The sequence below is a fragment of the Anomaloglossus baeobatrachus genome, chromosome 4 (genome assembly GCF_048569485.1).
Source record: "Anomaloglossus baeobatrachus isolate aAnoBae1 chromosome 4, aAnoBae1.hap1, whole genome shotgun sequence".
NCBI classification, from domain to species: domain Eukaryota; kingdom Metazoa; phylum Chordata; class Amphibia; order Anura; family Aromobatidae; genus Anomaloglossus; species Anomaloglossus baeobatrachus.
The window spans coordinates 10,330,449-10,344,290 of NC_134356.1; the positions used below are offsets into that span (position 1 = coordinate 10,330,449).

Genomic DNA, 13,842 nt, shown 5'->3' on the forward strand with positions numbered 1-13,842 from the left:
CACTGAGGATTACACCCAGTATACAGGACAGGAGAAGTGGTACTGTGCAGTGTATATACAGAATAATACAGACACTGAGGATTACACCCAGTATATAGGACAGGAGAAGTGGTACTGTGCAGTGTATATATACAGAATAATACAGGTACTGAGGATTACACCTAGTATACAGGACAGGAGAAGTGGTACTGTGCAATCTATATATACAGACACTGAGGATTACACCCAGTATACAGGACAGGAGAAGTGGTACTGTGCAGTGTGTATATATACAGGACAGGAGAAGTGGTACTGTGCAGTGTATATATACAGGACAGGAGAAGTGGTACTGTGCAGTGTATATATACAGGACAGGAGAAGTGGTACTGTGCAGTGTGTATATACAGGACAGGAGAAGTGGTACTGTGCAGTGTATGTATACAGGACAGGAGAAGTGGTACTGTGCAGTGTAAATATACAGAATAATACAGATACTGAGGATTACACCCAGTATACAGGACAGGAGGAGTGGTACTGTGCAGTGTATATATACAGAATAATACAGGTACTGAGGATTACACCCAGTATACAGGACAGGAGGAGTGGTACTGTGCAGTGTGTATATATACAGAATAATACAGATACTGAGGATTACACCCAGTATACAGGACAGGAGAAGTGGTACTGTGCAGTGTATATATACAGAATAATACAGATACTGAGGATTACACCCAGTATACAGGACAGGAGGAGTGGTACTGTGCAGTGTGTATATATACAGAATAATACAGATACTGAGGATTACACCCAGTATACAGGACAGGAGGAGTGGTACTGTGCAGTGTATATATACAGAATAATACAGATACTGAGGATTACACCCAGTATACAGGACAGGAGGAGTGGTACTGTGCAGTGTATATATATATAGAATAATACAGATACTGAGGATTACACCCAGTATACAGGACAGGAGAAGTGGTACTGTGCAGTGTGTGTATATATACAGGACAGGAGAAGTGGTACTGTGCAGTGTATATATACAGGACAGGAGAAGTGGTACTGTGCAGTGTATATATACAGGACAGGAGAAGTGGTACTGTGCAGTGTGTATATACAGGACAGGAGAAGTGGTACTGTGCAGTGTATGTATACAGGACAGGAGAAGTGGTACTGTGCAGTGTATATATACAGAATAATACAGATACTGAGGATTACACCCAGTATACAGGACAGGAGGAGTGGTACTGTGCAGTGTATATATACAGAATAATACAGATACTGAGGATTACACCCAGTATACAGGACAGGAGGAGTGGTACTGTGCAGTGTGTATATATACAGAATAATACAGATACTGAGGATTACACCCAGTATACAGGACAGGAGAAGTGGTACTGTGCAGTGTATATATACAGAATAATACAGATACTGAGGATTACACCCAGTATACAGGACAGGAGGAGTGGTACTGTGCAGTGTATATATACAGAATAATACAGATACTGAGGATTACACCCAGTATACAGGACAGGAGAAGTGGTACTGTGCAGTGTATATATACAGAATAATACAGATACTGAGGATTACACCCAGTATACAGGACAGGAGGAGTGGTACTGTGCAGTGTGTATATACAGAATAATACAGATACTGAGGATTACACCCAGTATACAGGACAGGAGAAGTGGTACTGTGCAGTGTATATATACAGAATAATACAGGTACTGTGCAGTGTGTATATATACAGAATAATACAGATACTGAGGATTACACCCAGTATACAGGACAGGAGGAGTGGTACTGTGCAGTGTATATATACAGAATAATACAGATACTGAGGATTACACCCAGTATACAGGACAGGAGGAGTGGTACTGTGCAGTATATATATACAGAATAATACAGGTACTGAGGATTACACCCAGTATACAGGACAGGAGAAGTGGTACTGTGCAGTGTATATATACAGAATAATACAGATACTGAGGATTACACCCAGTATACAGGACAGGAGAAGTAATACTGTGCAGTGTATATATATACAGGACAGGAGAAGTGGTACTGTGCAGTGTATATATACAGACACTGAGGATTACACCCAGTATACAGGACAGAAGAAGTGGTACTGTGCAGTGTGTATATATACAGGACAGGAGAAGTGGTACTGTGCAGTTAATTGATGCAGCAGTTCTGTTTTCGCTCTCTGCTGCCCCCAGTGTTGAGCTCTGGTAACACATTTAGATGTTTGCTGTGTTGAGGCTCATAGTTGTGGGGATTTTCTTCATTCTCTTTATTCCTTATATTCTTCTCTTTACCTCCAGAGCTGCGCTCTCTATGTTGCTTCCATATGTAGGGCTTTGTGTGTAATGGACGGTAGTATTGTTTCTGATATATCTGGTAGACCGCCCTCCAGCAGGGGGCAGCGTTGTGATGGTGAGATCAGCAGATTCGGCTTTGCAGCTCTTGCTGTGATTGGAGTATAATGATCTCTTGTTGGCCCTGTTTTGCACATTTTGGGGGGATTTTTCATCCTCTTTTTGCCGTTTTGTCCTCACCCTGAATGACCCCGTGCTCCTTGTGGTGAGGACATTGTGTGTTTTCTCGGCTGACGACCCCCATTATCCTCCCTGTCTGTGTCGGGTGGGAGGATGACTCGGGCAGCCATTGTCCTTCTGTCTGGACGAGTCCTCGGGAATCCGCGATTTATGGCCGTAGAGGATATTGCAGAGCGGCGAGTCACAAAGAGAAGTGCGTCCCCGGCCGTCTGCTCTGATGGACGAGGCCGTACGTTATCGCCATCTGCGGACACTTGACATGAGAAAAGTCGCGGTGGGCGCGGCCGGCTGTCTGGTATCTGAGCCAACATGGCCGCAGTCCGGCGGAGGTGACAGATGGCGTGCTTGTGTCCTCTAGTGCTCTCTGTTGTCAGCCTTTTATATTTATGAGTTTCTGATTCTTTTTCTCCTTTTGTGTTTTCAGCATCTACAGATGACTGTGCAGGCGCTGCAGGACGAGCTGCGCATCCAGCGCGACCTCAACCAGCTCTTCCAGCAGGACAGCGGAGGTCGCACCAAGGAGGTCTTCACCTCCGAACCCACCGAGGAAAACTTCCGCATCCTCCATGCCGAGCACGACCGCCAAAACAAGGAGCTGTTCCTGCTGCGCAAGACGCTGGAGGAGATGGAGCTGCGCATCGAGACGCAGAAGCAGACGCTAAACGCCAGGGACGAGTCCATCAAGAAACTACTGGAGATGCTGCAGAGCAAGGGGGTGTCCTCCAAGGTGATGGAAGAGGACCACGAGAGGACGCGCCGGCTGGCCGAGGCCGAGATGCACGTCCACCACCTGGAGAGTCTGCTGGACCAGAAGGAGAAGGAGAGCAACATGCTGAGGGAGGTCAGTACCACCGCGTCCTCCACTCACAACATGCTGAGGGAGGTCAGTACCCGCCGCGTCCTCCACTCACAACATGCTGAGGGAGGTCAGTACCGCCGCGTCCTCCACTCACAACATGCTGAGGGAGGTCAGTACCGCCGGGTCCTCCACTCACAACATGCTGAGGGAGGTCATTACCACCGCGTCCTCCACTCACAACATACTGAGAGGTCATTACTGCCGCGTCCTCCACTCACAACATACAGAGAGGTCATTACCGCCGCGTCCTCCACTCACAACATACAGAGAGGTCAGTACCGCCGCGTCCTCCACTCACAACATACTGAGAAGTCAGCACCGCCGCGTCCTCCACTCACAACATAGAGAAAGGTCATTACCACCGCGTCCTCCACTCACAACATACAGAGAGGTCAGTACCACCGCGTCCTCCACTCACAAAATAGAGAGGTCAGTACCACCGCGTCCTCCACTCACAACATACAGAGAGGTCATTACCACCGCGTCCTCCACTCACAACATACAGAGAGGTCAGTACCACCGCGTCCTCCACTCACAACATAGAGAGAGGTCATTACCACCGCGTCCTCCACTCACAACATACAGAGAGGTCATTACCACCGCGTCCTCCACTCACAACATACAGAGAGGTCATTACCACCGCGTCCTCCACTCACAACATACAGAGAGGTCATTACCACCGCGTCCTCCACTCACAACATACAGAGAGGTCATTACCACCGCGTCCTCCACTCACAACATACAGAGAGGTCATTACCACCGCGTCCTCCACTCACAACATAGAGAGAGGTCATTACCACCGCGTCCTCCACTCACAACATACAGAGAGGTCAGTACCACCGCGTCCTCCACTCACAAAATAGAGAGGTCAGTACCACCGCGTCCTCCACTCACAACATACAGAGAGGTCATTACCACCGCGTCCTCCACTCACAACATACAGAGAGGTCATTACCGCCGCGTCCTCCACTCACAACATACAGAGAGGTCATTACCACCGCGTCCTCCACTCACAACATACAGAGAGGTCATTACCACCGTGTCCTCCACTCACAACATACAGAGAGGTCAGTACCACCGCGTCCTCCACTCACAACATACAGAGAGGTCATTACCGCCGCGTCCTCCACTCACAACATACAGAGAGGTCATTACCGCCGCGTCCTCCACTCACAACATACAGAGAGGTCATTACCGCCGCGTCCTCCACTCACAACATACAGAGAGGTCAGTACCACCGCGTCCTCCACTCACAACATACAGAGAGGTCAGTACCACCGCGTCCTCCACTCACAACATACAGAGAGGTCAGTACCACCGCGTCCTCCACTCACAACATACAGAGAGGTCATTACCGCCGCGTCCTCCACTCACAACATACAGAGAGGTCATTACCACCGCGTCCTCCACTCACAACATACAGAGAGGTCATTACCACCGCGTCCTCCACTCACAACATACAGAGAGGTCATTACCACCGCGTCCTCCACTCACAACATACAGAGAGGTCATTACCGCCGCGTCCTCCACTCACAACATACAGAGAGGTCATTACCACCGCGTCCTCCACTCACAACATACAGAGAGGTCATTACCACCGTGTCCTCCACTCACAACATACAGAGAGGTCAGTACCACCGCGTCCTCCACTCACAACATACAGAGAGGTCATTACCACCGCGTCCTCCACTCACAACATACAGAGAGGTCATTACCACCGCGTCCTCCACTCACAACATGCTGAGGGAGGTCAGTACCACCGCGTCCTCCACTCACAACATACAGAGAGGTCAGTACCGCCGCGTCCTCCACTCACAACATACAGAGAGGTCAGTACCACCGCGTCCTCCACTCACAACATACAGAGAGGTCATTACCACCGTGTCCTCCACTCACAACATACAGAGAGGTCATTACCGCCGCGTCCTCCACTCACAACATACAGAGAGGTCAGTACCGCCGCGTCCTCCACTCACAACATACAGAGAGGTCATTACCGCCGCGTCCTCCACTCACAACATACAGAGAGGTCATTACCGCCGCGTCCTCCACTCACAACATACAGAGAGGTCATTACCGCCGCGTCCTCCACTCACAACATACAGAGAGGTCATTACCGCCGCGTCCTCCACTCACAACATACAGAGAGGTCAGTACCGCCGCGTCCTCCACTCACAACATACAGAGAGGTCATTACTGCCGCGTCCTCCACTCACAACATACAGAGAGGTCATTACCGCCGCGTCCTCCACTCACAACATACAGAGAGGTCATTACCGCCGCGTCCTCCACTCACAACATACAGAGAGGTCAGTACCACCGCGTCCTCCACTCACAACATACAGAGAGGTCAGTACCACCGCGTCCTCCACTCACAACATACAGAGAGGTCAGTACCACCGCGTCCTCCACTCACAACATACAGAGAGGTCATTACCGCCGCGTCCTCCACTCACAACATACAGAGAGGTCATTACCGCCGCGTCCTCCACTCACAACATACAGAGAGGTCATTACCACCGCGTCCTCCACTCACAACATACAGAGAGGTCAGTACCGCCGCGTCCTCCACTCACAACATACAGAGAGGTCATTACCACCGCGTCCTCCACTCACAACATACAGAGAGGTCATTACCACCGCGTCCTCCACTCACAACATGCTGAGGGAGGTCAGTACCACCGCGTCCTCCACTCACAACATACAGAGAGGTCAGTACCGCCGCGTCCTCCACTCACAACATACAGAGAGGTCATTACCACCGCGTCCTCCACTCACAACATACAGAGAGGTCATTACCGCCGCGTCCTCCACTCACAACATACAGAGAGGTCATTACCACCGCGTCCTCCACTCACAACATACAGAGAGGTCATTACCGCCGCGTCCTCCACTCACAACATACAGAGAGGTCATTACCACCGCGTCCTCCACTCACAACATACAGAGAGGTCATTACCGCCGCGTCCTCCACTCACAACATACAGAGAGGTCAGTACCACCGCGTCCTCCACTCACAACATACAGAGAGGTCATTACCACCGCGTCCTCCACTCACAACATGCTGAGGGAGGTCAGTACCACCGCGTCCTCCACTCACAACATACAGAGAGGTCAGTACCACCGCGTCCTCCACTCACAACATACAGAGAGGTCATTACCGCCGCGTCCTCCTTTCACTAAAGCTGCAGCGTCAGTTTTATTTTGCCGGTTGTCATCGGAGTATTTTCTTTTTTTTTTCTTCCCTCGTCATCGTCCCGGCAGTTTGAGGGTTAATGTCTCCATGCCGCAGCCGCATGCCGGGTACATTAAACAGACGGCTACTCTGCTGTTTCCATGGAGATGGTTACCATGGCGGCCATGGGTGTCTGATAAATCCTCCGGCTCTGTAGTTGTTTTTTATTTTTGCAGGGAAGCGAGGCCTGTCCTCCGCCACCCCTGCCCCCGCGGCCTGTCCTCCGCCACCCCTGCCCCCGCGGCCTGTCCACTGTCCTCCGCCACCCCTGCCCCCGCGGCCTGTCCTCCGCCACCCCTGCCCCCGCGGCCTGTCCTCCGCCACCCCTGCCCCCGCGGCCTGTCCTCCGCCACCCCTGCCCCCGCGGCCTGTCCTCCGCCACCCCTGCCCCCGCGGCCTGTCCTCCGCCACCCCTGCCCCCGCGGCCTGTCCTCCGCCACCCCTGCCCCCGCGGCCTGTCCTCCGCCACCCCTGCCCCCGCGGCCTGTCCTCCGCCACCCCTGCCCCCGCGGCCTGTCCTCCGCCACCCCTGCCCCCGGAGGCCCGTTCGACGCCACCCCTGCCCCCGGAGGCCCGTTCGACGCCACCCCTGCCCCCGGAGGCCCGTCCGCCGCCACCCCTGCCTCGGAGGCCCGTACACCACCACCCCTGCCCCCGGAGGCCCGTACACCACCACCCCTGCCCCCGGAGGCCTGTACACCGCTGAACCTGCCCCTTCCAACTTGTATTAACCCTTAAAATTTAATATGCACCCAACTTTTGCAGATCTCCCCTCCCCCACCCACTCCCAGCATCCGAGGCTGGTGAAGTGGTCACTTCGGCTTTGAGCTGGGTATAATACAGCACTGGTTAAAGCTGGCTGATAACAGAGACTGCATCTGCAGCTCCCACAGAGTGATCACCCAGCTTTCCCCGATCCCTGCATATCACATCAGGGTGCGTTACTATAAACGCCGGCAGATCTCCCGGTCACGGGTCAGATACAGAAATCCCCTTAGACCACGTAGCTCCACCCACTTTGGGGTCACCGGTGCTGTAACTAGAGCTATGTGGAGACATTCGGGCTGCCATCTAGTGGATGAGACGGGGACTGCAGCTGCTGTAGATCCTGAGCTCATTATCGTTGGGGGTCTCCCTGCTTCGTATCCATATCCGCCCCCGATGCCCGCCGTAGAGCAGGGTGGCAGAATGATGCTATTCACTTTCTGTCCCTCCATCATCTCAAACATTGCGTAGTGTCCCCCCGTGTGGACCCCCCAGGGCCATTGAGCCTCAGGGGTTAATACAGACAGACACCCGTACTCCTTCCTTTGCCTCGAGTAACCTGCCGCAGGGATCTGTGCCGCGGGGAGCTCACGCTGCGTCCTCTCCTGGTAACGGTTGTGTTGTGGCGCGGCGTCTGGCGGTGCCGTTCCCGGGGGGGCAGGGAGCGGGAAGAGTGGGAAGCCGACGTCTCACCTGACTGTTTTTTTTTTTTTTTTTTTGCAGGAAATCCACCGACGCTTTGAGAACGCACCGGATTCTGCCAAGACGAAAGCCCTGCAGACCGTGATCGAGATGAAGGTACGGGACCCCCTGCACGACGCATGGCCTTAAAGGGCACCCGTCACTAAATGTTACATGCAGATCCATCACCGCCACGCTGCTCGAGCAGCCATATTGGCTCGTCAGTCACCTGATCACGGTTGTTTTTCCAGGACTCTAAGATCACGTCCATGGAGCGCGGCCTCCGGGATCTGGAGGACGAGATCCAGATGCTGAAATCTAACGGGGCCCTGAGCAACGAGGAGCGGGAGGAGGAGATGAAGCAGATGGAGGTGTACCGCAGCCACTCCAAGTTCATGAAGAACAAGGTAAGGGACGAGGCCGCCCCCGAGAGCTCAGCGCCGAGACCCCCATCTCTAGAGGCAAGAGATTTCCAGGCTCCTCCACCTCCATATGCAAAGCAAACTTCAGAGCTGCACTCACTGTTCTGCAGCCTCACAGCTAGACTTTCCTCATGATAAGTAATAATTAGTGATGGGCGAATAGTAACGTGTGGGATAATACCAAATACCGCGTGCTATTCCAGTAATCGGCACGGCCAGAAAATGCTCCGTCCCTCACTGGTCTGCACGAGGTTTATTTACGACAAATTGGAATAGTCCGAAATATTAGAGACGAGTAATCCGAACCGGAATATTAACTACTCGCCCATCACTAGTAATACTGTAAAGAGCAGCAGTGTCAGGAAAACTGCGGAGTACAGGCCTCCACAATAGAAGTAATAGATAACACAGAGGGAAATATAAATGCTCTCAGTATTCGGTGACCGCCCGTCTCCTCCATCCTCAGTATTCGGTGACCGCCCGTCTCCTCCATCCTCAGTATTCGGTGACCGCCCGTCTCCTCCATCCTCAGTATTCGGTGACCGCCCGTCTCCTCCATCCTCAGTATTCGGTGACCGCCCGTCTCCTCCGTCCTCAGTATTTGGTGACCGCCCGTCTCCTCCGTATTCAGTGACTGCCCGTCTCCTCCGTCCTCAGTATTCAGTGAACGCCCGTCTCCTCCATCCTCAGTATTCAGTGACCGCCCGTCTCCTCCATCCTCAGTATTCAGTGACCGCCCGTCTCCTCCGTCCTCGGTATTCAGTGACCGCCCGTCTCCTACATCCTCAGTATTCGGTGATCGCCCCTCTCCTCCATCCTCAGTATTCGGTGACCGCCCGTCTCCTCCGTCCTCAGTATTCAGTGACCGCCCGTCTCCTCCGCCCTCAGTATTCAGTGACCGCCCGTCTCCTCCGCCCTCAGTATTCAGTGACCGCCCGTCTCCTCCGCCCTCAGTATTCAGTGACCGCCCGTCTCCTCCGTCCTCCGTATTCAGTGACCGCCTGTCTCCTCCGTCCTCCGTATTCAGTGACCGCCTGTCTCCTCCGTCCTCAGTATTCAGTGACCGCCCGTCTCCTCCGTCCTCAGTATTCAGTGACCGCCCGTCTCCTCCGTCCTCAGTATTCAGTGACCGCCCGTCTCCTCCGTCCTCCGTATTCAGTGACCGCCCGTCTCCTCCGTCCTCAGTATTCAGTGACCGCCCGTCTCCCTCGTCCTCAGTATTCAGTGACCGCCCGTCTCCTCTGTCCTCCGTCCTCTGTATTCAGTGACCGCCCGTCTCCTCCATCCTCTGTATTCATTGACCGCCCGTCTCCTCCATCCTCTGTATTCATTGACCGCCCGTCTCCTCTGTCCTCTGTATTCAGTGACCGCCCGTCTCCTCCGTCCTCAGTATTCAGTGACCGCCCGTCTCCTCCGTCCTCAGTATTCAGTGACCGCCCGTCTCCTCTGTCCTCTGTATTCAGTGACCGCCCGTCTCCTCCGTCCTCCGTATTCAGTGACCGCCCGTCTCCTCTGTCCTCTGTATTCAGTGACCGCCCGTCTCCTCCGTCCTCAGTATTCAGTGACCGCCCGTCTCCTCCGTCCTCAGTATTCAGTGACCGCCCGTCTCCTCCGTCCTCAGTATTCAGTGACCGCCCGTCTCCCTCGTCCTCAGTATTCAGTGACCGCCCGTCTCCTCTGTCCTCTGTATTCAGTGACCGCCCGTCTCCTCCGTCCTCTGTATTCAGTGACCGCCCGTCTCCTCCGTCCTCAGTATTCAGTGACCGCCCGTCTCCCTCGTCCTCAGTATTCAGTGACCGCCCGTCTCCTCTGTCCTCAGTATTCAGTGACCGCCTGTCTCCTCTGTCCTCAGTATTCAGTGACCGCCCGTCTCCTCTGTCCTCAGTATTCAGTGACCGCCCGTCTCCCTCGTCCTCAGTATTCAGTGACCGCCCGTCTCCCTCGTCCTCAGTATTCAGTGACCGCCAGTCTCCTCCGTCCTCTGTATTCAGTGACCGCCCGTCTCCTCTGTCCTCTTTATTCAGTGACCGCCCGTCTCCTCCGTCCTCAGTATTCAGTGACCGCCCGTCTCCTCTGTCCTCAGTATTCAGTGACCGCCTGTCTTCTCCGTCCTCAGTATTTGATGACCGCCCGTCTCCTCTGTCCTCTGTATTCAGTGACCGCCCGTCTTCTCTGTCCTCTGTACTCAGTGACCGCCTGTCTTCTCCGTCCTCAGCATTTGATGACCGCCAGTCTCCTCTGTCCTCAGTATTCAGTGACCGCCTGTCTTCTCCGTCCTCAGTATTTGATGACCGCCCATCTCCTCTGTCCTCTGTATTCAGTGACCGCCCGTCTTCTCCGTCATCAGTATTTGATGACCGCCCGTCTCCTCTGTCCTCAGTATTCAGTGACCGCCTGTCTTCTCCGTCATCAGTATTTGATGACCGCCCGTCTCCTCTGTCCTCTGTATTCAGTGACCGCCCATCGCCTCCGTCCCTTCTTCTCGTCACTTGCGCACCGGTTATGGAGGATCTCGGCAGGAGGTTGTTCCCATCATCTTGGACCCCGGATCTCCTGGATCCTCTGTGTGTGACTCTTGTGCGGATCCTTCGATCTCTTGATCCCAGACAGATCCAATGATGAGATCCGTCTCTGCGGATTGTCACCTCCAGGGCTCGTCGTTATTGATGACATCGGCTGATGCTGGGGGTTGTTGTCCGGCTGCAGAATACATTTGGAGCCGATCAGACGCCTCCTGATGAATGGGATGAAGCTGTGCTGCGGATTTGTGCTGCGGAGTAATGTGTGACTGTACCACTAGGTGGCAGTGCAGCCCTTGTCATCCTTCTTGTATTCTCTGAAAACAGAGAGTGAAAGCTGACGCGTCTGAGGATTTGTTACAGTGTGTCAGACATGTTTATAGTGAGGCGCTGTGCGCACTGATGCGGGGGGGCTTAGTTTGGGTGGTCTCGTTACGGCCGCACTGAGTATTGTGTTTCCTGACAGGTAGAGCAGCTGAAAGAGGAGCTGACTACAAAGGAGAGCCAGGCGGAGGAGCTGCGGAGACGAGTGTCAGCTCTGCAGACGGAGCAGTCTGGAGTAAGGCTCCCGGTGTCTGTCCGCTGCTTTCCCTGCCTCTTCCTGGCGGTCTGCGCTGCCTCTAACACCTTCCTCTATCAATCACCGGCACTAACCTCTGCCATTACTGCGGGCCCAGCATCTGATATGGCTGGGCCTTGTATTTCTGGGGGTGCTGCTCTCCTGTGGGGGGCGCTCTCTCCTGGATTTGGTTGTATTTCTCTCGTATGATGCTCCGGGACTCCCCTGGCGGTGGCCGCCATCTTGTTCTCAGTTTTTCCTTGTCGCCCCCTACAGATCGGGCAGGTGAAGCAGGAGCTCTCCCGGAAGGACACGGAGCTGCTGGCCCTGCAGACCAAGCTGGAGACGCTCAACAACCAGTTCTCCGACAGCAAGCAGCACGTGGAGGTCCTGAAGGAGTCGCTGACCGCCAAGGAGCAGCGCGCCGCCATCCTGCAGACCGAGGTGAGCGGGGAGTGGGAGGAGTCAGGGCAGGGCACATGTGACAACTGGGAGGAGTCGGGGAAGTGCACATGCAACTACTGGGAGGAGTCAGGGAAGTGCACATGCAACTACTGTGAGGAGTCAGGGCAGTGCACATGCATCTACTGGGAGGAGTCAGGGCAGTGCACATGCATCTACTGGGAGGAGTCAGGGCACTGCACATGCATCTACTGGGAGGAGTCTGGGAAGTGCACATGCAACTACTGGGAGGAGTCAGGGCACTGCACATGCATCTACTGGGAGGAGTCAGGGAAGTGCACATACAACTACTGTGAGGAGTCAGGGCAGTGCACATGCGACTACTGGGAGGAGTCAGGGCACTGCACATGCATCTACTGGGAGGAGTCAGGGCACTGCACATGCATCTACTGGGAGGAGTCAGGGCACTGCACATGCATCTACTGGGAGGAGTCAGGGCACTGCACATGCATCTACTGGGAGGAGTCAGGGCACTGCACATGCATCTACTGGGAGGAGTCAGGGCACTGCACATGCATCTACTGGGAGGAGTCAGGGCACTGCACATGCATCTACTGGGAGGAGTCAGGGCACTGCACATGCGACTACTGGGAGGAGTCAGGGCACTGCACATGCATCTACTGGGCGGAGTCAGGGCACTGCACATGCGTCTACTGGGCGGAGTCAGGGCACTGCACATGCGTCTACTGGGCGGAGTCAGGGCACTGCACATGCGACTACTGGGAGGAGTCAGGGCACTGCACATGCGACTACTGGGAGGAGTCAGGGCACTGCACATGCATCTACTGGGAGGAGTCAGGGCACTGCACATGCATCTACTGGGAGGAGTCAGGGCAGTGCACATGCGTCTACTGGGAGGAGTCAGGGCAGTGCACATGCGTCTACTGGGAGGAGTCAGGGCAGGGCACATGCGACTACTGGGAGGAGTCTGGGCAGGTCTGTTGTAGGTGGGAGGAGTCATGAAGTTGTGGGAGGAGTCCGGCTGATGTGCCGCCCTTGCTCACAGGTGGACGCGCTCCGCCTGCGGCTGGAGGAGAAGGAGACCATGTTGAACAAGAAGACGAAGCAGATCCAGGAGATGTCGGAGGAGAAGGGCACCCTGTCCGGGGAGATCCACGACCTCAAGGACATGCTGGACGTGAAGGAGAGGAAAGTGAACGTGCTGCAGAAGAAGGTGAGCGCCGCACTCTTCTTCCTGTCAGCGGATGAACACGCTTCTCCACCTGCAGGAGGGAAAGTTATTCTGAGGCAGTAATTCTCACAGCGGCGCCGGGGCTTGTTATTAGCAGCGAAAATCTCTGTCCTGAGAATTTGTTGCAATGTATCAGTCCAGAGTCGAAGCAATGGCCAAGACCAGAGAGAAATGTAACAAACCCTCGGCTGTGGGGGGCGCGGGGTCCCCTGGGGCTGTGGGGGGCGCGGGGTCCCCTGGGGCTGTGGGGGGCGCGGGGTCCCCTGGGGCTGTGGGGGGCACGGGGTCCCCTGGGGGGCGCGGGGTCCCCTGGGGCTGTGGGGGGCGCGGGGTCCCCTCGGGCTGTGGGAGGTGCGGGGTCCCCTCGGGCTGTGGGGGGCGCGGGGTCCCCTCGGGCTGTGGGAGATGTGGGGGTTTGTCCTCAAATACCTCTGGTAGCTTGTAAGTGACTGATGTGATGTTGTGGGGTGCAGTTCTTTGTTTCTGCCACTAGATGGCGCCGTCAGAACACCGATCTCCATATTACTGTCCCTGTCTGGTGATCCCCATTCACAGGCAGCAGTGGTTGTGATTTGCATGACTTGCTGGGATAGATAGTACTACTCTAATCT

General features: G+C 54.6%; 1 protein-coding gene across 1 annotated transcript in view; it reads left to right on the forward strand.

Annotated features, from left to right (window-relative positions):
* The window catches only part of ERC1 (ELKS/RAB6-interacting/CAST family member 1), a 109,055-nt gene that overhangs the window by 21,340 nt on the left and 73,873 nt on the right, over nt 1-13,842 (forward strand). Inside the window, 6 exon segments of the mRNA XM_075343601.1 lie at nt 2,962-3,378; nt 8,120-8,194; nt 8,329-8,484; nt 11,485-11,577; nt 11,854-12,021; nt 13,046-13,213. Coding sequence (XP_075199716.1) covers nt 2,962-3,378; nt 8,120-8,194; nt 8,329-8,484; nt 11,485-11,577; nt 11,854-12,021; nt 13,046-13,213 — 1,077 coding nt within the window.